The following is a 24,053-nucleotide window of genomic DNA, read 5'->3' as shown; positions in this document are numbered from 1 at the left end:
AGTATTTACTATCTGGCTCTTTACAGGAAAAGTTTGCTGGCCCCTCAAGTAGAGCATTTAGCCCTAAACATTAGCTATGTTTGTTTTATTGCAGCCATATCTTTTCAATAAACAAAAATGCATTTACATGTCAGAGATTCTTATCCAGCTTACTTTTCAGCTAACAATATCAAAAACATCTTCCCATGTCAGTATTTGAGGCTGTACTTGGTTGTTTTCAAGGGTAGCATTGTGGTCCCTTGTCCAAGTGTGCCAAACGTGTTTAACTAGGATCCACTTGATAGACATTTAAGCTTTCCTATATTTTTTCTTATTTACCCCAGTATTACAAGGCCTTTTGATATGACTTTCAGGGAGTATGGCATTGTGTTTGGGGGCCCCACTCTGTATCACATCAGACATCTCGCAATTCACTCACATCAACACTGAATGGTGTAGAAACCATTTTCTTGGTGTAGAAACGTTTGTAAAGATTTCTATAATTCTACGTGTGAGATCACTTGGGCCCAAGCAGCGTATTTTAAATTTCCAAGTGACTATGGTTTCTGGACAGTCACTGCACATTCTTATCTTCCTGTGAAGTGAGAAGCTGAACAAATTGTTCTCAGTGGTGATGGAACTTTCATGAGTCTTAACATCAATGATGGATGAAGCAGGCACTGTCATGTTTGTGGACATTCATCATCTATTCATTTTGCTTCTGCCTTTTTTATTTATGCATTTTAGTGTCAAAGATTCCTGCCCCCCACCCAGGTCTCAAACCTCTTTGGGGACCCCAGAACCTCTAGTGGACATAGCTGATGGCCTGTGGTGCCCAGAGAATGCACAGCCTTGCGTGTTGAATGAGCAGCCCTGGCCACAGTGGTTCCTGGGGCGCGAGGAACACAAGGGCCTGGAACTTCAGCAGCTGCCCATTTTCTCTCCCTCCACCTCCCCAACTAGGTCCATGATTAGAAAACTTTTATTTGAAGCTCACTGCCCCCATCTGACTCTCTTGGATCCTGAGCAGCAAAGTCCTAACTGACTACAGCAGCAGTGCCTGATAGAGAAATAATGGGAGCTACAGAATGCAATTTTCAATTTTCTAGTAGTCACGTGAAAAAGGTAAAAAGAAGAGAGGAATTTTTAATGATCAATTTTATTTAACCCCATACATTAAAAAGCATCATTTGAACACGTAATCTATAAAAAATATGGAGATATTTTATATTCTTTTTCTTCGAGGCGTGAAGCCTTTGAAATCTGGGGTTAATTTTACACTGAATGCGCATCTCAATTTGGAAACTGAGTTTTCAGGAGGAAGATTTCATCTGTTTTCATATTCCTCAAGAAATCGGCTCTCACTGGAGGAAGGTACTGACTGGCCTGTGTCCCCAGGGAGGGCCTCGGGGTCTGACCCTAACTGGGCCCCTGTCCAGTCTCAGCTTAGAGTTCTGGCGTCTGATGCCATCTCTAGGGGTGACTCCGGCTGCCTCTGTGAACCTGTCGTGGCTGTCTTGAGGGACGCTTCCCTGCAAGATGATGGCCGGAGGGGGGACTTCATCAAACTTACAGAACAGGCTGATCGATGGGGTCCCTTTACTGGGGAAGGTGTGTTTACTCAAAGTCTTTGTGGGGCTAGAATTTGCTCTGAGACTTGCTTTCCTTACACCCAGGCAGGGAGGTGCGGGAGCAGTTACCCCTCACCTGCCCCAAACTTCTTTACCGGCTACTGTTATTTATCAAAAAGAACCTAAGGGCCATGTATGACCAAACCGGCTTAACTCTAGATGCTGGATCCTTCGGAGGTCCCAGTGGGGAGAAGCCCCAGGGAGAGTCGGGAGGGCTGGGGCGGTGGGACGGCGGATATGGGGACGCAGGCACTTTAAGAATTTTCGGGCATGAGCTGTTGGCCAAAAGCCAGGGGAGTTACTTTAATATTTTAACAACCCCCAGCTGTCCTGGTGCGCTCCAATAATCACCAGTCTGCAGCAGGGGCAGTATGTGTGCACCTTAACTGTGTCTTTAAGACATTGTAAGTTGTAAATAAAAGTTAAATAACAATCATGGTTAGGTAATAACTAAATTTTTAAATTTTAATATTTAAAATTTAAATATTAAAATTTTAAAATATATAAATTATTAAGACTGTAAAATTTAAAATTTAAATATTAAAATATTAAATATTTTAATATTTACTGAATGTTCGCTATGCACCAGGCGCTGTGCTCAGCACTTACAGGCAGGATACGATTTCGTCTTCATAACAACCCAGTGAGATAGGCATTATTATTCCCATCTCCATTTTATACGTGAGAGATATGAGGCACAGAGACGTCAAGTCACCTGCTCAAGGACACACAGCTGGTAAGTGGTAGAGTCAAGGGGTGAACCTAAGTTTGTTGGATTCAGAGCCTATGCTTTTAACCACTATGTAGTCAATGTATTGAAGTGGGAAGATGTTTATGACATATTATTGAATTTTAAAAATCAGGTAGGGAATTCCTTGGCAGTCCAGTGATTAGGATTCTGTGCTTCCACTGCAGGGGGCACAGGTTCCATCCCTGGCTGGGGAACAAAGATCCTGCAAGCTGAGCGGCACGGCCAAAAAAAGAAAAAAGAAGGTTACCTATGTTAGGTTCATATGATCCCATTATTGGGAAAAAAAAAATATATATATATATATGAATCAAGATGCTATTTTAATAAGTCACTCCACATATTTTCTTTTCTCAGTAATTCTTCCCCACCTCCCATGAGCTCTTGCCATTAAGATTTGGCCTTGGAGCTGACGTTTTATTGCCTTGTGGTAAAGGAAGGATGAGTATTAACTAGAACAGGGTGATTTTTCCCCCAGGCAAAATGATGTTTTGATTTTTGACAATGTCTGGAGACATTTTTGAGTACCACAGTTAGGGCGGTTGGTGGTGGTGGTGTTGCTACTGGTATCTCTGGTGGGTAGGAGTCAGGGATGCTGCTAAACATTCGACAGTGGACAGGACAGATCCTTCAACAAGGAGTTATGCGACCCACCTGTCACTGTGCCAAGATTGAGAAACCCTGACCTGATCTGCAGTAAATAAATCCTTGGCTTTGGGTTTTCAAATAGAATTTTTCAAGTCTAAAGCAAGGTGACAGTCTAACAGTAAGCCAATTTAATTGGAAGAGCCCAGCTTTGCTAAGAGAGGAAAGAGCTTTCTCGGAACCCTTAAAAAGAGGTGTTTTCTGTCAAGAGACAGCATGGAGGACTGGAGCACAGAGTTTTCTCTAAAGCGTGGAGTAGAGAGGCCCAGACACAAAGGAACTCCCCATGACACGGGAAGATGAAAGTCCTTTTCTGAGGATGGCGAGAGTGCCAGGGGAACGAGGGCAAACGTTTGGAAACATGAGACCTGGCTGAGAGGCTGAGGAGATAGAGCCCAGGTAGATGTGAGGGACTCTAAGCCATACGACTCATCCTTCATTTCTCCAGGGGGAATCCAAGGCCTTCAGAGAAGCCCCAAGTTCAGCATGGCACTGGAGAAACCGGTGATTACAGTGGAAAAATTTAAATGGCGGAGTGAAAAAAAGAAAAGAAACAGCCCATGTGCCATGTGTCCAAAGGACACATTAAAAAAAAAAACCCCAAACCCTGTATATATGTTCATAAGACAGAACATGATGCATACAACAAAATGAATGAATCTCAGAAATACTATGCTGAGTGAAAAAAGCCTTCCACAAAGGAACATGTACTACATGGTTCTGTGTACTTGAGATTCTAGAGCAGGAATATCTAATCCATGGCGGGAAAAGAATTCAGAAGAGTGGGTGCCTCTGGGGCCTGGGGCTGGGAATTGACTGGGGAGGGACATGAGGGAACTTTCTGGGGTGATGGTAATGTTCTATATCTTGATAGGAATTTGGGTTACATAGTTGTGCACGACTGGCACAACTCAGTGAGCACATTCAAGGTCTAACACCTTTCAGGGTGTGGTAGCCAGTCTCCAAGATGGCCCCACTGATTCTTGTCTCCTGGTATTCAGACCTTGCATCATCCTCTCCAATACTGGATGGACTTTATATTAGTTAGCTGGGGCTGCCATAACAAAACACCACAGGAGGTCTTAACAAAAGAAATTCATTTTCTCACAGTTCTGGAGGCTGGAAGTCCAAGATCAAGGTGTGGGCAGGGTTAGGCCTCTCTCCTTGGCTTGCAGACGGCCACCTTCCTGCTGTGTCCTCACATGCCCTTTTCTCTGTGCACGTGCATCCCTGGCGTCTCTCTCTCTCTTCTTACAAGGACACCAGCCCTTGGATTAGGGCCCACCCAATCATCTCATTTTAACTTACTCATCTATTTCAATACACTATCTCCAAATAGGGTCACGTTCTGCAATATTGGGATTGAGGCCTCAGCATATGCATTTTGGGGGAATGCAATTCAGTCCGTAACAAAGCTTCTCTATGTAACCAAGGATATTGCAGAAATGACACAGTTTGATTCCTGAGGTTAGATCCTAAAAGACATTGCAGCTTCTGCCTCACTCTCTAGGACCACTTGTCTGGAGGAGCTGGCAGCTTGAGGATGCTCAAGCAACGTATGGAGAGGTGCACTTAGTGAAGAACTGAGGCCTCTTACCAAAAGCCATGTGAGTGAACCATCCTAGAGGTGGGTCCTCCAGCCCCAGACAAGCCCCCAGAGGACCACAGCCCAGCCACCACCATTACTGCCACCTCATGGACAAGCCTGAGCAAGAATCCCCCAGCGAAGCCATTCCCAACTTCCTGACTCAGAGAAACTAGGAGATAATAAATGTTTACTGTTGTTTTAGGCCATTACATCCTGCAGTAATTTGTTATGCAACAATAAGTAGCAAATACAGGTTTGGGCACCAGGAGTGGTGCAAAATTTAACAAAAACCCTAAAATGTGGAGTGGTTTGGGATGGAACAGTGGCCAGAAGCTGGAGGACTTTGTCCAAGAGTCTTTGAGAAAGCCTGAATAGTCTTAGTAGAAGCCCGATGGCCTTTGAGGAGGCAGTGAGGGAAGGGTTCCAGGAAAGTGAGGAAAATGTTACTGGGGTTAAGGGATCCTTGTCAGGTGGTGGCAGAAGGTTTCCTAACACGTTGCCAGTGGTCATGAGGAAGGTAGAAAATGTTTGTGATGAGGCTGAGTGGTCAAGCTAAAGAGAGTCCCAGACAGAGTCTTGGAAGGTGCTGCCTGGTTACTTCTTGCTACTTATAGTGAAATGTGAGGGGGAGAGACAGTTAAAGGAAGGGCTGTTAAATCAGGGCAATGTTCTGGGCTTGAAAATTCCCTGCCTCTCCAGGTGGCAAATGAAATGTAAGAAACAGGTTCTGGGCAAAGATCAAATCAAGGGTACTCTCAAGAAAACACAGTCCAGAGAAGAAGCTGAGGGTGTGGTTGTAAAATCCTTTGTTAAGAATACAGATCCAGGGCAGTGTCCAAGAGAACCCTTCGGTCAAAGAACTGGGCTTCTAAGAAGCTTCTGTCCTTTGTCAGTCTTTGCAGAAGCCCATGGTGGAAGGGCTTGTGACAAAAAAGTCTGTGGGCGTGGTTTTTGCCTGATAGGATGAACCCCAATAAGAAGCACTGCCAACTCAGACTGACAGAGACCCACAAAAGTCAAAGAAGCGTCTGGACCCCCAAGCTTCTACAGGCAGGAAGCAGGCTATAAAACTATGCAGCCACATCCATGGGACACCTTTCATAGGAAAGGGAGGACGACTCAGAAGGCGGAACTCACGGACCAGGGGCAGAGCCAAGAGCCCTGGAAAGTCATTTCTGGGCAAGAGTTGGACTGAAGCCCAGTCAAGGAACTGCCGATATTTTCCCAGCTGGACTTCAGAACTGCTTTGGGCCAGGGACTCCTGTGTGCTTCCTGTTTTTCTTCTTTTGGAACAAGAGGAGTGTATGTAGCAGTGATGCTATGTCTGTCCCACCAATATGTGCTGGGTGTGTGAGGGACAGACCCTTTGTTCAGAGGTCTTCAGATTTCTGGAAGTAGTACTTGATGAGCTGAACGTAACGTACTACACCCATGAGCCCCATCTGTACCTGGACTTGATTTAGACGAGATTCTGGAATTTGAGCCGATGCTGTTACTGGGGTGAGATTCTGGGGGGCCTCGGGAGAGAGGAGGAGGAGTGTGAATCATTGAGGACCCGAGGGCAGGCTGTGGTAGCCGGCCTCCAAGATGACTGCTGATAATCCCCGCCTCCTGGTCTTCAGGCCTGTGTGTAGTCTTCTCCCACACTGGAGGGTGACGCCCTGGGTAACCATCAGGATACTGCAACAATGACAGAGCATGACTTCTGAGGCTTAGTCACAAGAGATGTTGCCATTTCCATCTTGTCCTCCAGGATCACTTGCTCAGGAGGAGCAGCTGCCGTGTCATGAGAACGCTTGAGCCACTCTCTGGGGAGGCCCATGTGGTGAGGAACCGGGGCCTCCTGCTGACACCCATGTGAGCAGCCGTGTTCAAAGTGGATCCTCTGGCCCAGGTCAAGCCTTCAGATGACTGCAGCCTTACGAGGGACCCTGAGCCACAGCCGTCCTGCTAAGCTGCTGCCAAATTCCTGACCCCACAGAAACCGTATAGATGATAACACATGTTTGATTTTGCTTTAGGCTACTACGTTTGGGGAGAATTCGTTATGCATTCATGATAACTAATACACATTCTGTGTTCATTTTACATGAAGGAGACAAAAAATGTTGAGTTCTAGTTAATGGTATATGTGCTAAAACATTTAGGGGGAGGACTACAGATGTGTGCTATTTATTTTGAAATGCATCCAAAAAATAAGATGGATTAATGCAGGACAAGAAGGATGGGTAGACAGAAATGTAATAAAGAGTACAGCAAAGTGTTAGCGGTAGAATTAGGAGGAGAGCTGTCTCTATAAAATTCTTTTTGCTTTGCTGTATGTTTGAAAGTTTTCACATTAAAATGCTGGGGGGGGGCTTCCCTGGTGGCGCAGTGTTTGAGAGTCTGCCTGCCAATGCAGGGGACACAGGTTCGAACCCTGGTCTGGGAAGATCCCACATGCCACGGAGCAGCTGGACCCGTGAGCCACAACTACTGAGCCTGCGCGGCTGGAACTTGTGCTCCGCAACAAGAGAGGCCGCGATGGTTAGAGGCCCGCGCACCGCGATGAAGAGTGGCCCCTGCTCGCCGCAGCTGGAGAAAGCCCTCGCACAGAAGTGAAGACCCAACACAGCCATAAATAAAGAAATAAATAAGATTAAATTAAAAAAAATGCTGGGGGGAAATGGCTGAGTAATTTCTTAACTTGGGTGGTTGGTACATGAGCGTTCCTTAGATGATGATGATGATGATGTAAACTGCAGAGATACCTTTCATTTGCTCCTTAGTCTGTTTATTTCAGAATAATAACTATTATTTGAATGGCTGAGGGAAGTGACTAGGTGAGTGGTCCTGAGTGAGACCAGGGAAGGGTGTGGAGGCATCGAGAGACCTGGGGACTCAGAGGGGTCTGGGGCTGGGACACAGAAAACAGAGAATGGGACCTCCACACCAGTGGCCACAGAAGAAACCTGGGAATCATGCCAGGGACTAAGTCGACCCAGCTACTCTGCCAGTAAGCCTGGCAAGGCCGAGAGGATGGTGACAGACAGGAAGTCTCCTCCCCAAGTGCCATGAGGCCTTCTGGGGGGGAGGGGAGGAGAAGGAAACCCTGATGGCTGTGTGTCCCCAAAGTGACCAGGCTGTGAGTGACAGTCACTGAGATAACCAGCCTTAAATTTGACCGAAAAGCGTTATTTTAGATTAGATTGAATACATAACCTCCGGAGAAATAATTTTCTCCATAAGCCTCAGTCTCCTCTTACCTGTAAAATGGTAATAAAATATTTAAAAACCTCCTAAGGCAAGAGGGATTTCAGTTACCAATATGTCTGTACATCTGAGTTGAAGTATATAAATTTAGATTCTGATACAAATTCATATATATTCATATATATGTACAAACACACACACACACACACACACACACACACACACACTCACCACAGAGGTACTGACGTGTGCAGATGGGCAGAGCACAGTCTTGGAGGAGTTTGTACCAAAAAGTCAACAGGGAGAATTCTGGTGATAAGGGTGACAGCTTATCTTTTACTGTTTTCTAACTTTCTGCTTATCCCAATTTTTTCACATTTGATTATGTTCTACTTCAGAACCAGAGAACATAAGCAAAAGCCAGAGGAAGACAAATATCATACCATATTGCTTATATGTGGAATCTAAAAAAAGGTACAAATGAACTTATCTACAAAACAGAGATAGAGTTACAGATGTAGAAAATAAACTTATGGTTACCGGGAATAAGAGGGGGGAGGGATAAATTGGAAGAGAGGGATTGACATACACAATACTATACATAAAAGAGATAACTAAGAAGGACCTACTGGATAGCACAGGGAACTCTCCTCAATACTCTGTAATGGTCTATATGGGAAAAGAATCTAAAAAAGAGTGGATACATGTATATGTTGAACAGATTCAGTGTGCTGCATACCTGAAACTAACACAACACTGTAAATCAACTGCACCGCAATAAAAATTTTTAAAAAAAGGGGAAAGCAGAAACTGAGACCCGTCCTCCTAGCAAAAGCCCCTCCCCAAAGCCGCCAAGGAAGCGCCCATGAATGAGTACCTTGCCTGATGATGGGAACGCTGTGGGCGGCTCTGTCCACCTTGAAGGAGAACATCTTCTCGCTGGCACTCACGGGCCGCCTGTGGGAGGCTGGTGGGACCATGGGGGGCTCGGGGGACCCCTGCGACCAGCTCCTCTGCACTGGCGCTGTCCAGATGCCCGGGTAGAAGGGGGTCTGTGTTGGTGAGGGTGACTGGTTCAGTTCCTGGGTGGCCCAAGGTGGCTGTGGCCTTGGCCAAGGTGCTGGGCCCCTCACCCATGGGAAGGAGACCTGCAGGGGCAGACAAGAGGGTCAGGGGAGGTTACGAGCAGCTGGGGTGGTCTTCACCTTTCTGTCCTGGCGACATAATTGCTGCCCTAGATTTCGGCGTATAAGTCACTTCTCCCAAGAATCCCTCCCACACTCTCCCCAAATTTGGGATGGCGGTCCCCACCATGGGTCACCTTGCACACTATCGCACCACCATTTATTGGGTGCAGCCTTCGTGCCAGGCACCCAGTCAAGAGATTCACATGCATTACCTCATTTAATACCCCTGATGCTCTGTGATGAGCCCGAGGCTGAGCAAGACCTAGTGACTTTCCCAGGACCACAGATTTGGCAGTGAGCGTCTGAGCTGGTACAACGCCACCTCTGAGCTCTGAGAGGCTGACAGCTTTTTGTCTACCTTGCTCAGCACCGTATCCTCAGCTCCTAGAATAAACCCTTGGCACATACACAGTAGGTCCTTAAATATTGGTTGAAAGAATGAATGAACACATCTCCGAGATTCAAGCCCAGCTCTCCAGGACACACACATCCACACTGTGTGTCTCCCTGGCACTCCCATTCCACCTCTTCCCCGAAGCCGAGAGCTCTGGGGTGGCAGGCACCCCAACTGGCTCGAAACCCAGCTGGCTCATTAGCCTGTGATCCTCAACATCTGCCACATCTGATTCTTGGCAGACGCTCCATAAATATCTATCGAGGGAACCTTTTTTCATCTGACCCGGCGGAAGATGTCTGTAGCTACTTTCATTAGAGAGCACATCAAAATCCATCTAAACCAGGAGAAGCAAATGCTGAGAGGTGCTGACACCTGGCTTTTTCTTGGTTAATGCTGTTGTGGCCGTCCCTCCCTGTGCCTAGTGGTTAAACCGTGACATCGTGAATGCTACCATTTATTGTAATTACTCACCGATTTCTCGCGATAGCCCTGAAGGGGAGGAGCTCTCCTTATTCCTAGCTTACAAATGAGGCTTGGAGAGGTTAAGGACTTCACCAAGCTCAGGTGGTGGTGGAGAGGGTGGTGGGACTGGGGCTCTGGAAAGTTCTTTCCCTCTCTGTCTCTCTCTCCCTTCTCTGCCCCAACCCTACCCCCAGTCGCTTGGCAGAAAAAAACACACTTTTCAAGGAAGAAGCTAAGTTCAAAGGTTTGCCGCCTGTGGCGGTCACGTTTCTCTTTCTGCAGACTGCAGACACATAATGACAAACAGGACAGAATGCTTCCGAAATAGGAGCACTGGCAGACAGAACTTCCTATAGCTCCAGCTGGATTGTATTCAAGAGGAAGGTTCTCCACTCACTCAGGTTCCCAAACCAGTCTTTTAGCTACAGTCTTTCCCAGCCAAGTCAAGAATCTGGTGAATTCCCCTGAAGACTTTTTTGGAGTCAGGGAGAACACTGTTCGGGAAAATCAAACTCCAATTGCCTGGCGACACCTGGCCCAGCATTTATGATGACACTGGCCCCGTTGAAACCTGTTTCAGGAACGGACTTGGCAGTGTTCCAGAACTCTGTTACCTTATGTGAAGATTCGAATTTCTCTCCACTGTGGGCACCTCGGTCTCCACCTAAGCTTTCTTCCTTTCTCTCCTTTCAGAAGCTGAGGTGTCCTGCTCCTGCCTTGCACTCACTTCTCCATCCATCCGATCCCTTCCCGTCCTCTCCTCTGGGGCTGTCTTGCCTCAATCATTCCTACAACCTTTCCTCATCGATTTAATAAAGATTTATCGAATGAAAGGGCTGAAGGTGGGAAGGGGGAAATTTGAATATGTTTTACCCCCGCCTGATAGAAAACAAATCGAGAGACCACGGGTAGTGTGGAGGAATTCCCTTTTGTGCTGGGATGCTCAGGTAGATGTGCCTCACTGCCCACTAACTGCCAGGGTGCTAAAGGGAGTGCTCATATCTCATGACTCAAGTGGTTCACTGCCGTAGTGGACAGGCCGCAACCCACCTGGCTCTTCTGGAAATTCCAGGAATCTCCCTCCCAATCTGTCGGCCCATTGCTGTGGGTGGGGCTAAGCAATCAACCAATCACACTCCCTGGACATACTGATTGGTTCAGTGGTGGGGCAAGTGATGCAATCAGAGCCAAGGAGACCCAAGAAGACTTGGCTGGACACCAGGATCTGGAGTGACCTGGTGGGACTTCAGAATGCAGCCAGCATGAGGGAGTGGAGCCCAGACATGGAGAGAGGGAAGCTGTTTATTTATTTTTCAAATTGTGGTAAATAACCTGCAACATAAAATTTATCATCTTAGCCATTCTAAAGTATACAGTTCAGTGGTGTTAAGTATAGTCACATTTCTGTGAGATGGACCTCCAGAACTTTTTCGTCTTGCAAAATGTAAACTCTATTAACCATTAGACAACAACTCCCCATTCCCTCCGCCACCCAGCCCGTGGTGACCAACATTCTGTCTCTATGAATTGGACTACTCTAAGTACCAAGTACCTCAAATAAGTGAAATCACATGGTACCTGTCTTTTTGTGACTGGCGTATTTCACTTAGCATAAGGCCTTCAAGGTTCATCCATGTTGTAACATGTCAGAATTTCCTTCTTTTATTTTATTATTTGTGTGTGTGTGTGGTAGGCGGGCCTCTCACTGCTGTGGCCTCTCTCGTTGTGGAGCACAGGCTCTGGAGGCACAGGCTCAGCGGCCATGGCTCATGGGCCTGGCCGCTCCGCGGCATGCGGGATCCTCCCGGACTGGGGCATGAACCCCTGTCCCCTGCATCGGCAGGCGGGCTCTCAACCACTGCGCCACCAGGGAAGCCCTTCCTTCATTTTTAAGGCTAAATAATATTCCACCATACAGTTTAGAGTGTATTTTTTTTTATCCATTAAGCGTCATGGGCACTTGGGTGGTTTCTACCTCATGGCTATTATAACTATGCTGCTGTGAACATGGTGGGGAAAATAAGGAAGCTGGTTTTGAGCACTGGCTGGGGTGCTACCCTGAAGTGCTCCATCCCTGAGGCTGGCTAGAGCTGGTTTCTGTCGCTTGCAGCACACAGAGCCCGAACGATAGGGCCCCTAGTGGGAAGGAGCCAAAGATGTATAAACGCAGCAGAGACTCCAAGCTCTTCGGGTTTAAAAATTTAAAAATAAAGGTTTTTTTTTTTTTTCTCTGAAGCATGTTGGTTGAGGGTAGCTTTAGTTGGATGGTTAAAGTTGGTTTTCTCTAGTTTCCCGGCTTGCTTTATCAAAGGGAAGGTCAAGGTTTTCTCAGAAATTGCTGCTGGCAACTACAACGATACAGGCAGGGAGAAAAGCAAACATAAGAAGAAGACTCACATTAAAAGCTAGCTCTGGGCTGTACAGGAAGCATGGGGTCAAGGTCAGTTATCAACAAGTTTGTTTTTATTATTTATTTATTTTAGATTTAATTCTATTTATTTTTGTCTGTGTTGGGTTTTCGTTGCTACGTGCAGGCTTTCTTTAGTTGCGGCGAGCGGGGGGCTACTCTTGTTGTGGTGCGCAGGCTTCTCCTTGTGGTGGCTTCTCTTGTTTCGGAGTGTGGGCTCTAGGCGCATGGGCTGCAGTAGCTGGGGCACATGGGCTCAGCAGTTGTGGCACGTGGGCTCTAGAGCGCAGGCTCAGTAGTTGTGGCGCATGGGCTTAGTTCCTCCACGACATATGGGATCTTCCCAGACCAGGGCTCGAACCTGTGTCCCCTGCACTGGCAGGTGGATTCTTATCCACTGTGTCACCAGGGAAGTCTTCAAGTCTGTTTTTAGAAACTTTAGTTTAAAAATACATGCTAATGCCTTTTCTCTTTCTTTGTGTCTGTTCTCTGACCATATGGTATGTTGCCATGGTTGGGTTTTTTGTTTTGTTTTTGAGGTAGCATATGTGATACTCCTGATTTCTTTTCCATACTACCTTTAAAATAGCAGGTTGGGGCTTCCCTGGTGGTGCAGTGGTTGAGAGTCCGCCTGCCGATGTAGGGAACACGGGTTCGTGCCCTGGTCCGGGAAGATCCCACATGCCACAGAGCGGCTAGGCCCGTGAGACATGGCTGCTGAACCTGCGTGTCTGGAGCCTGTGCTCCGCAACGGGAGAGGCCACAACAGTGAGAGGCCCGTGTACCGAAAAAAAAAAAAAAGCAGGTTGTCAACCACCTGGATTAACCATGACCACATCCACGGCTGAATTTATATTAGCTTTAATAAACACAGGTCAATGATTTACTCAAGAAATCACTATCCATTTTTTTTCAGATTATCTATTTGTTCTTTGTGTTATTTCCCCAATATCTGCTTCTAACCCTGAAAAGAGTGTAAGTTGAATGGGACACCCTAAAAAAAATTCGAAGTAGTTTGCACATCGAGTGCCTACAGTACACATGAATTCTGCCAGGAAGCCCTGGAGCCTGCAGAGAAGGTGGAAACTTAGACCTTGCCCTTGGAGAGCTTGTTATGTGCTCTGCCATTTGTAAGTAATTGTGGACAATACAACGACTATGAGCCACTGTGTAGAGAAGCCACAGATGTGCCACAGACTGTGCTGGGCACTTAATGCATGTGGTCTCATCTGATCTCCAGAATAATCTTGCAGGAGGCATTTTACCCCTCATTGTGTGGATTAAGAAACTGAAGCTCAGAGAGGTTAAATGACTTGCCCAACGTCTCACGGCCAGGAAGTGGTGACACAATTTGACTCCAATACCTGTGCTCTTAGGACTTCTAGGTTACTCGAAGTCATGATTTATTACTTGCTTTCCATACTCACAAACGGATCTTAGACGACTGGTTAGTGAATGATAGGATATTTTCCAAGTTAAAAAAAGGAAATGAACATTAGATGGTGTGAAAAAACACAAGACATCGCATGGGCTACTTAGAAATGGGATTTTCTAGGAACACTGACAACTGTCTTATGGAAGTGTTATTCTTTCTGCTACATGCCACGCCCTGGAAGCAGCTCAGAGGACCCCAGCCTCCATCCGGGAAGACCTGTGGTATGTTCACTGCTGTACCAGAGGAGTGCTGGGGCCAGCTGGTACCCGCCCACGAGAACTGATTGTTAAATTTCCAGGAATTTTGCCAACTGGTTGAGAAACACAGCCATTAATAAGAATTAACTAACATAAATTTACAATTAAATTATATCAGAAACAATTGGTATACAAACTTAAAAGTCACCCCTTCCTAATTATTTTACTCTATTTTATTATTACCTATGCTCTTGAGGTTATTTCACTCTACTATATGTTTCTGTTGGAAATGTTACATAGTAATGTGTTACCACACCTCTCTTTCCTTCTCTGTATTCAGGGATGCGTCATTGGGAGCTTGAAATTGACCGTGGAGTGCATATTACACCATAGAAATCAGGAAATGTTATAAATGAGGGCTTGGTTTTTAAAAAGTTTTATAAATAGGTTTAATAATGGTGGTTCATGTAGAGCTTGATTTTGTTTGTTTGTTTGTTTTGTTGATTGCCTAGACTTAAGACAGTAACGGAGAAAATGTTAACAATGCAGATTATACAAAAGCATGTTGTGTCTTAGCCGTTATGTTATGAATAGAGCAAAAAATTGGGGAAACGTTCTTCGAGTATTTAAAAATTATTATCTGATGCAGCAACAAAGTCACTCATGTCACTGATGAACATGTGAAGTTCTAACGTCTTTCTTTTTTCACTTGTATTATTCATAAATCCAAAATATCCAAAAATACCCACCAGTGCTCAGGTTGGGAACTCTCTCATTCGTCAACTGCAATGAGAAATTGGCTATGGATACAAGAGTTCACCTAAAGTCAATGAAAGCATTCTGTGAGACTCAGCTGGCTATATAGAATTTACAAGAAAGAGTACTGTATATTTTGTTACATGGATAGACTGTGCTACACATTCTTTATATCAGTAAACCTTATGCTATGCATCCATGTACTTTACTTTTTCCAGAGAGCTGGTCATTAAATATTTACCAGCCAATTGCTGGCTGTGCTGGCACCCAGCAGAGTGCCTGCTACTCATGGTAGATGTTCGCTGACTGAGCTGAACAGTTGGCAAATGGAGTGTAAATAAAAAGCACTTTGATTCTGGGGCTGGGATGGGGAAAACACATGCTAAGCCTGGTGCATCTTGTAACAGCAGAGAGTAAGCAAGTGCCCAAAACGAAAAGGTGGGGAGATGCTCAAGGACACAGCAAGCAATCTGAAAGAGCTCCCAGTGGCCAAGGCTGGAAGAATTTGAGCGATGAACAAGTTAATGAGTATTGGATTATAATTCAAAGTGTAAAATCAGTATACATGGATCCATACTGACATAGATACATTAGTGAGTAAATACATAAAGGAGGGAGAAGAGACCGGCTTCCTTACAGAAGAATTTAACATACATAGATGTGGAGCTTAATTCCCATGGTCTGGAAGGGCCTGGGGGGTAGGGGTGATGGTGGCGAGCAGGGACACTGACCGCAGCATGGAGGAGCCATGGACCTGGAAAGACAGAATGGAGACTAGAAAACATGGCCAGTAGATCTCAGAAGCCAGGAGAGGGTGCTACTTGGTGCCAGGACAAATGGCCTTTATCTCAACAGCTACCGGGGTGTCACCGTAACTCAGAGACGGGTAATAATTCTATGTCCCCAAGAAAAGGGTAAATCATGTACGGGGCTTCAGTGTGAGAAATCAGGGTTATACATTTAGAACACAGAACCGCCAAGTTATACATCATTTTTAGGTTTTGGAACTTAAAAGAATTAAGTCCCTTTGAGCTGTTCAGAAAAGCCATTCGTTTGGGTTTTTCCCAGCTGTGTTAAAGGAGATCTGGCCCATCTAATTTTCCCATTTTCTTGTAAATCTTCAATCTTACGGTTTTTCCTTTCCTTTCAAGTTCTAATCAGCTTCCTGGTCAGTCCATAAAATGGGAAATAGAATCTAATGAGAAAACAGCCGGATTTTTGCAAATAGCTTTTGCTACCCCTAGACTTGGCCTGCTTCAATTGGGTCTTGCCAGATAGAGAGACGGAATGAATGAATGAATGAATGATCATCAACTAAGTTCAGAGAAGGAGCAACGTGGTTCTGATTTGGTAACAAAGGGTGTGGTCTGCCAGAGGAAGCAGGACGCGGCCCGGTTCCTGACCGAGTCTGGGTTCTGTCTCAGCAGGATGCTAAGGGTTCAGCCCGCGCTCCCGTCTCCACCTCCCCCGATGTCATCTGCATCGCCTGTAGACATCTGGTGACAACACAGCCTCAGGGGTCCTTTTGTGTGAGTTTCTGCTGCAGAGGCCGAGCCTGAGGCTGTCTGCTGCCCCGTGCCCTCCACTTCACTGGTCTCGGGAAATCGCCTTTGATATGAAACACCCAGCCTCAGGAGTTCTCATCACATAAGTAAGTCCCCACGGGACCTGTAAGAGCACAGGGTAGAGGAAATCCTACAAGGTCAGGTAGGAGATGACAAAGCTTGACCAGAAAGAGGCTTTGTTCTGAAGGGCACCATACTCTCTGGTCATTCACTCAGTTGCCGGCTTCTCAACCCCCGGTACAGTAAAGCCACATCCCCCTCAACAACGGGCCCAATTCAGAGGTCCCAGGAACGTGGAAACACCACCCTTCTTGGGGATGGACAACTAAGGCCCAGACTCTGAGCTTCTCATCACACCAGTTCACCACAGGAGAGAAATGAGCAACTCTGCTTCCTTGGAGACTGGCCTGGGACTTTTCCAATGGAAAAGTGGATTATTCATCATTTTCCTCCCCCCAGATCCCTAGTGGCAAATCCCGTTAGGAAGGCTCCACTTAGGCAATAGGAATGCTTCCTAATGTCATGGACATCTTCTTTGTTTTTGCCTCCCCCGCATCCATTTCTTCCATCTTCTGGATGTGCACCTTAATTTTTTTGCAGGGAAGACACCCTTTCCCTGACAATCCTGAGTCCATAGAACTCTGACCCTTCCACCCCAGGGGTGAGACCATAACCCAGGTCTGGCCAATCAGAGCATTCCTGGCCCCTGGCCTCAGTGATTGGTTCAGGGGAAGCCACGTGATCCAAGCCACTGTCAATGAAGATGCTGGCTCTATCCCTGGAACTGCTACTTTGTAGGGTGCTGGGGCTGCTGGTGGCCACTTTCCTACAGGTGAGGCAAGAGTCTATCTGAGATTGGGAAGCTAACAGGGAAGAAAGAGTCAGATTCCTGACCATGATTTGGGCGCCTGGATCCAGCTGGGCCTAAGCTGCAGCTTTTGGCCTTTTCAGTTCCATGAGCTTTTTTTTTTTTTTTTTTTTTTTTTTTTTTGCCTAGGCTAGTTTTAGTTGGTTTTCTGACACTTGCAAACAATCAAATTTCCTGGACAGTATGCTTATTGAGACTTTAGCATAAGCATCACTATGTACTCAGAGTGAAAGTTGTTTTAAAGGTTATGACATGCTCAAATAAAACCCACCAGACTGTCATCATGCACCAAATTTACCTTTCAACTTATAAAAGTAAAGCAGCATCTCCAGAGAAGAATGATTTAAGACCAAGGAACCAATCATAAGACAAGTAGTAAAACGCTGCTTAGAGAAACTTTGATAGATAAATAGTTCTCTAGCTACAGCAGGCTTCAGACTACAAACCCCAAATTTCTGCTTCAAAAGTGACTCAGGGAAGACATTCCATAGTTTCATTTATTTTGTTTTTTGGCCTCGCCGTGCACTTGTGGGATCTTAGTTACCTGACCGGGAATTGAACCCAGGCCCTCAGCAGTGAGAGCACTGAGAGCACTGAGTCCTAACCACTGGACCACCAGGGAATTCCCAACAGTCCACAGTTTTAAAAGAAAACTTTCCAGTTGAAGAAACAGGTAAAATTTATAAAATGCATCTGTTGTATATATAATATGTTAATGTCTAGTACATTTATCAGATCCATGTCAATGTAATTATATTATTACTATATTTGCAAATGCATATATATGTGTATGTATATTTAGAACCACATATTTCCAGCTCTTTTTTAAAGAGGTATTGAAAAGCCTGTTCAAAATTTAGTTTTCCAGCTTGTCTGTTTTTTCTTATTCCTCAGTAAACTTAAGCAATTAACCAGCACATTTCCTGGCACACAGTAAGGCTCAATCTGAGTGAGTTCTTTCTCCCCAGCTCCCCCCTCTATTTTAAGTTCTTCTTTTAGAAACCAAGTCAAATGAAAGAGGCAGGACTGCATAGTGTTACAGGCAGAGGCTGGTCAACGTTTTCTGTAGAGCCAGACAGTAAGCATTTCCAGCCCTGTGGGCCATAGGATCTGCCCAGCTTACTCTGCCATTGTAGCCGACAACACAGGCAATACTGAAATGAATGGGATGGCTGTGTTCCCAGGAAACTTTACAGAAACAGGCGATGGACCGCACTTGGCCCTGGGCCATAACGTGCCGACCTCAGGTTAAGACCTTGGGATCCGGCGTCACACAGACTCTGGTCCGGCTCCCGGCTCTGCTCCGTCTCTGGGACCCTGACGAGTGTGTCATTTCTGTGCCTTGTCTGTAAGACACAGGGATACCAACAGCCATTTCTTAGTCTGTGAGAAGTGGGTGAGATAGTGCATGTGAAATGCTGGGAACACGTCCTGGTCCATAATAAATGAGCATAAAACATTAGCCACCAGGTGTGATCACCATCGTCAAAAAAGGAGAAGAAAGGGCGCAACTGAATTTGTCCAGGAACGGCAGCAATATCCCTGGTAAAGAGTTAGTGGGTAGACTTCCCTGGGGGTGCAGTGGTTAAGAATCCGCCTGCCAATGCAGGGGACAGGGATTCGAGCCCTGGTCCAGGAAGATCCCACATGCCGCGGAGCAACTAAGCCCATGGGCCACAACTACTGAGCCTGTGCTCTAGAGCCCGCGTGCCACAACTACTGAGCCCGCATGCCACAACTACTGAAGCCCACGCACCTAGAGCCCATGCTCCGCAACAAGAGAAGCCACCGCAAAGAGAAACTCGCGCACTGCAAAGAAGGGTAGCCACCGCTCGCTGCAACTAGAGAAAGCCCGCGCGCATCAACAAAGACCCAACGCAGCCAAAAATAAATAAATAAAATAAATAAAATAATTAAAGAAAAAAAGTTAGTGGAGCCAGGGACTTCCCTGGCCGTCTAGTGGTTAAGACTCCACGCTTCCAATGCAGGGGGTGCAGGTTTGATCCCCGGTTGAGGAACTAAGATCCTGCATTGGTGTAGCCAAAAAAAAAGTTAGTGGAGCCAAACAAGCAAGGAAGCCAGATAACTGAAAATGCAGTTTCTCCTATTATCAGTGGCTTTCGTTTTTACCCACATAATGAATCATCCCCTGTCAGCGTGTGAAATTGCAGGTTGGACTGGGAATTGCAAGACCTTCCTTAACCGCTGGGCAGTGAAGGACCTGCCTCGGCTCTCACGGCCCCACGATGCTTCGTGCTATTAGGAAAAGGCTCCAAGGGACTCAGGAGAGCCGGCTTTTAATCCTGCCTCTGGATCTATATGATTGATGCCTAACCTTGGGGAAGTCACTGAAACTCTTTGAGCCTCAGTTTATGCCATGATAGGGGTGGTCCCAGGGACCTCTATAAAAACAACTGAAGGGGGAAAGGGGACCTGGGATTAATGAGTAGCTCCTTGGCAGAAATTGAAAATTGAAGCTCAGAAAGGTAAAGCCAGTTGCAGCTGGCATTTCAACTTGGGTCCATCCAACTCCAAAGCCCTTGCTTTCTCAATTGTGTTCTGCAGAGCTTCCCCATTAAAGCAGCAAGGAATATTGGCCGACAGAGGGCGCTCTTCTCGCAAACAGGACGTCATGACATTGCAGGGACAGAAGACAGTATCCAGGAGCCACGTGGGAGAGTCTGGCTGGACTGGGAACAGGGCAGAGCAGGCTACAGGGAAGGCCAGACACAGGCAGTCATGGGGATGGGGGCTGCCGACAAGGAGCTGTCGACCCCCTCATGGAACAACTCGGCACGTCATTTGTGGCGCCTGGCTTCCTTTTTCATTCTGGCCATTTCCATCCGTTTTGCCGTATTTCAGAACAGAGAAAGACATGATTGATACATACGGGTGACGTGGGTTTCCTTACTCAGCTGCCTTGTAAGAACGGCGCCACTGTGACTAGCACAGCTTGTTTCCAACCTCCTTTCCCAGAGCTCAGAAAGCACGAGTAAAGGCAACAACCAACAAAACCCACAACACGGCAGCACACCTGACTCTGGGACTTCAATTTCCCACGCCTGGTGCCAAGACTCTATGGGATTAATCAACGGTTGCTTCAGGGCATTGCAGATGGCCCTGCGGGTTATGTCCTGCACAGTTTCAGTGGGCGCCATCCACATGGACTACGTTGTGAATGGTGACCCTGGAGCTGTGCAATATGGCAGCCCTAGGTTATACTTTGATGAGAGAGCTATAATTTACACAGTATGGTCCTGGGGGCTTCCCTGGTGGCGCAGTGGTTGAGAGTCCACCTGCCGATGCAGGGGACACGGGTTTGGGCCCCGGTCCGGGAAGATCCCACATGCCACGGAGCGGCTGGGCCTGTGAGCCATGGCCGCTGAGCCTGCACGTCCGGAGCCTGTGCTCTGCAACGGGAGAGGCCACAACAGTGAGAGGCCCGCGACCACAAAAAAAAAAAAAGGATGGTCCTGGGCACAACCTGGCTGCCAATGCACTTTGTCAAACAAGAGTTTTTCTTTATATTTTTCCATCTTGTATGTTATTCTATGGGTAATTTATCTGCAAATGTATTTATCTGCTAGCGGGGGCAGGTCTTGGGAGGTTTCCCTGTCCATAAGGACACTTACAAAGGAGGCATCTTGGCTGCTCCATGCTGGTTTGCTTGACTCTAAAGCTGAGGGTTATCATGTGCTTATTAGGTGCCAGACGCTGGACTAAGCAATTTACGCACTTTGCCCACTTAATACCACAGTCACTCAAGGTGGTAGGAACTATTGTTACAGGAGTGGGGACCGAGGCCCTGAGAGGTAGATGATTTGTGCACGTCCAGTATAAAAGCCGGTCAAGAGCAGGGCTGGGACGGCGCTGGAGTCAGCCTGACCTCAGGGCACGTGCTCTAACCACTGAGACATCTGCAAACACATCTGGATTCCTAACCGCCCCGCACCTCACCCGCCTCCCCCAATAAAATGCCGTCACACCCTCCTCTATTGGTTAGGGTCACCACAAAGCCTGAAATAAATGCTTTCATTTGGGAACTCTTTGTCGGGAGAAGAACAGTTCTCATCATACTGAATCTGTATGATATCAGGGCAGTCCTCTGTGGAAACTCCATCCAAGGAGGAAACACAGCGCCCTCACCAGGGACCCCAAAATCAATTGGAAACAAGAATAGGCCGGAAGCAAGACGGCCACGAATTTTTTAGAAAAACTGGGCTTCAAAATATTTGATGAGAGATGCTCTTCAATACCTCTCCCTTTTCCCCTCTTCCTTTCTCTTCTTTTAAATAGCCAGCAGCTTGGGGTCATCAGGAAGTGGAATTTGTAGGAAGGTGTCAGTCAGTCCACAGGCTGCCCTCACACGGACGCTGCAAAGGACCCCTCCATGAATATGAGCATCATGGATGGAAGCTCCTCAAGCTGGGGACGCCCCGGCAGAGAGCACTTTTGAGAAGATGGGGCTGTGGAGAGTCCTGCAAAGTGCCCTGGGCACAGGCCAGGGGAACGCTTGTGCAGCTGCCTGCAGTCAACTGAGGAATGAAGCAAGGTGCAAGTGCGTGTAGGAATAAGAATTGAAAAACTCCGTGCATATTCGAGTGACCGTGAGAGTATGCTTTCCTCGGTGTGAAAACCAGTCAAGGCTACTGCTCCAGCTAGCATCAGACTAAATGGTTTTCTCCCCTCCTTTTTCCGCAAGTGGGGATAGTGTTTAATTTGCACTGACTAGCTGTGTGGCCCTGGGGAAATTACTTAACCTCTCTAAGTTTCGGATTCCTTGTCTGTCAAATGGGGATCATGGGAGAACCCATCTCATAGGTTGCTATGAGCGTGAAATAAGGGAGAGCAGGTGAATTGCTTAGCACAGTGCTGTTCACGTCAGTGATTCCTCCTGCTGCTCTCCTGGTTTCTCTTCTTACAAAGCATCTTCTTCCGTCTTATCTACTCAAGGTTAGAGGTCGTCATCACTTTTTCCCACAATTATATAAGAAGTACCTTGTAAAATAAAGTCCCCATTCTATAGTTGTACACCCGTGTGCATAACAAACTTACTCAAAATGGCCAAAAGGTGGAAGCAACCCAAGTGGCCATGGATGGATGAACAGGTAAACAAAATGTGGTGAATCCATACAATGAAATATTCAACTGGAATGAACCATGAGGATATCATACTAAGTGAAATAAGATGGTCACAAAAGGACAAACAATGTAAGATACCATTTATATGAGGAACCTAGAATAGTCCAATTCACAGACACAGAAAGCATGGTGGGAGGGGAGGAAGGAAGCAGGGGGTTTGATGTGATGGGCATAGAGTTTCAGTTTGGGAAGATGAACAAAGTTCTGAAGATGGATGGGGGTGATGGCTGCACAACAGTGTGAATAGATTTAATGCCACTGTGAACTGTACACTGAAACATGGTTAAGATGGTAAATTTTATGTGTACTTTACCATAATTTTGAAAATTAAAAGTTAAAAACAAACCCCAAAATGAAATACCTCCAAGGTTTCTCCGAGGTTTGGGGTGATAGAAATGGAGGAAAATGTTCTGAGAGCAGGTTGTGGTGATGGCTGCACAACTCCATCAATATATTCAAATTGATTGAATTGGACACAAAATGGGTGAAGTTTCTGTTATGTAAATTGTACTTCAGTGAAGCTGTTAAGAGCAAGCAAGCAAACAAACACATGCTGTGATCCGGAGGAAACTTTGGAGGATGAAGGAGCTGTTCACTGTCTTGATTGTGGCTATGGTTTCACAGGTGTACCCATATGTAAAAGCCCATCCACTTACAGACTTTAAACATGTGCTGTTTATTGCATGTCAATTATATCTTAATAAAGCTGTGTTTTAAAAAGGCAGAAGAGTATTCCATATATAACGAACTCCTTATAATATATTAAACTCCTTAGAATATATTAAACAATATAATTTATTAAACAATGCCCCCTTTGGATGGAAATTTAGGTTTCAAATTTTATGCCCCTATAAATAATAGTTCAATAAATATCTTTGTAGGAAAAAAGAAGAAAAAAATGCAGATATTGTTTGCTGCTCCCCCTCTTCTTCTCCCCACGGGCAAGCCACAAAGTCAGAATTTCCCAGGGAGGGGGCCTGGGAACCTGTAATTTGACTGAACATTCCTGAAAAATTCTTGGAATCAGACATGTTGGGGCACATTGAATCAAACTTCATGAACTTGGATTTTCAGGCTTGGGAGTGTGAAATCCCCTTTTCTTTGATCCCTAAAAAATTCTGTAAGTGTTCCATGCAAATGATTCTAAATTTCGGTTTCCCTCCTATTGGCGGTGCATCAGAATCATCAGGGAGCTTGTGAGAATGCATATTCCCAGGCCCTAATCCCAGGGAGGATGTGTATGGTTGCCAGATTTCGCATAAATAAAGAAATGAATAAATCAATATATAATAAACTATAGGGTGTCCGTTAAATCTGAATTTCAGATAAACACCAAATAATTTTTTTAGCATATGTGGTTCCTTGCAATAGTTGGGCCACACCTGTACATAACAATTATTTGTTGCTTATCTGAAATTCAGATTTAACTGGGTGTCCTGTATTTCATCTGGGAATCCTAAGTATGAGTCCTCAGGCCTGGGGTGAAGCCCAGATCTGCACTGTTGGTCTGCTCCCCACGTGCTTCTGACAAGGGGGATCCTTAGAACCCATGTTGAGAACCCCTGATCAGGTCAACACCTTCTATGTCAGGAGCCCCTCCTCAGGGCGGCCAGTGGATCCCAGTGCATCCCACAAGTGAGCACACTTTAATGTTGGTCCAAGGAGGAAAAGGGGGCTGAGAAGCAGCAGGAGAAAACTGTCCCAGGTTTTCAAAGCCAAACGTGGTGGATACGGTGTCACGGGCCCTGCAGCCTGAGGGACGGTGCTCATCTTCTCTGAGTGAGTATTTAAGGCTGCCTAGTGGACCCACACCCCAGGATTCTGTCTAGATTCTCTAAACTTTATTTATTTATA

General features: G+C 46.1%; 1 protein-coding gene across 1 annotated transcript in view; it reads right to left on the bottom strand.

Moving 5' to 3' along the window:
* The window catches only part of LOC308611542 (forkhead-associated domain-containing protein 1-like), an 88,224-nt gene that overhangs the window by 43,280 nt on the left and 20,891 nt on the right, over positions 1–24,053 (bottom strand). The window contains exon 3 of the mRNA XM_081260271.1: positions 8,661–8,931. Within this exon, the coding sequence (XP_081116397.1) occupies positions 8,661–8,931 (271 nt within the window). The remainder of the gene's footprint in view (positions 1–8,660; positions 8,932–24,053) is intronic.

The sequence above is a fragment of the Mesoplodon bidens genome (genome assembly GCF_964165515.1).
Source record: "Mesoplodon bidens genome assembly, contig: HAP1_SCAFFOLD_685, whole genome shotgun sequence".
NCBI classification, from domain to species: domain Eukaryota; kingdom Metazoa; phylum Chordata; class Mammalia; order Artiodactyla; family Ziphiidae; genus Mesoplodon; species Mesoplodon bidens.
The sequence above is the reverse complement of the archived record's forward strand: the minus strand, read 5'-3'. Positions and strand labels throughout refer to the sequence as shown.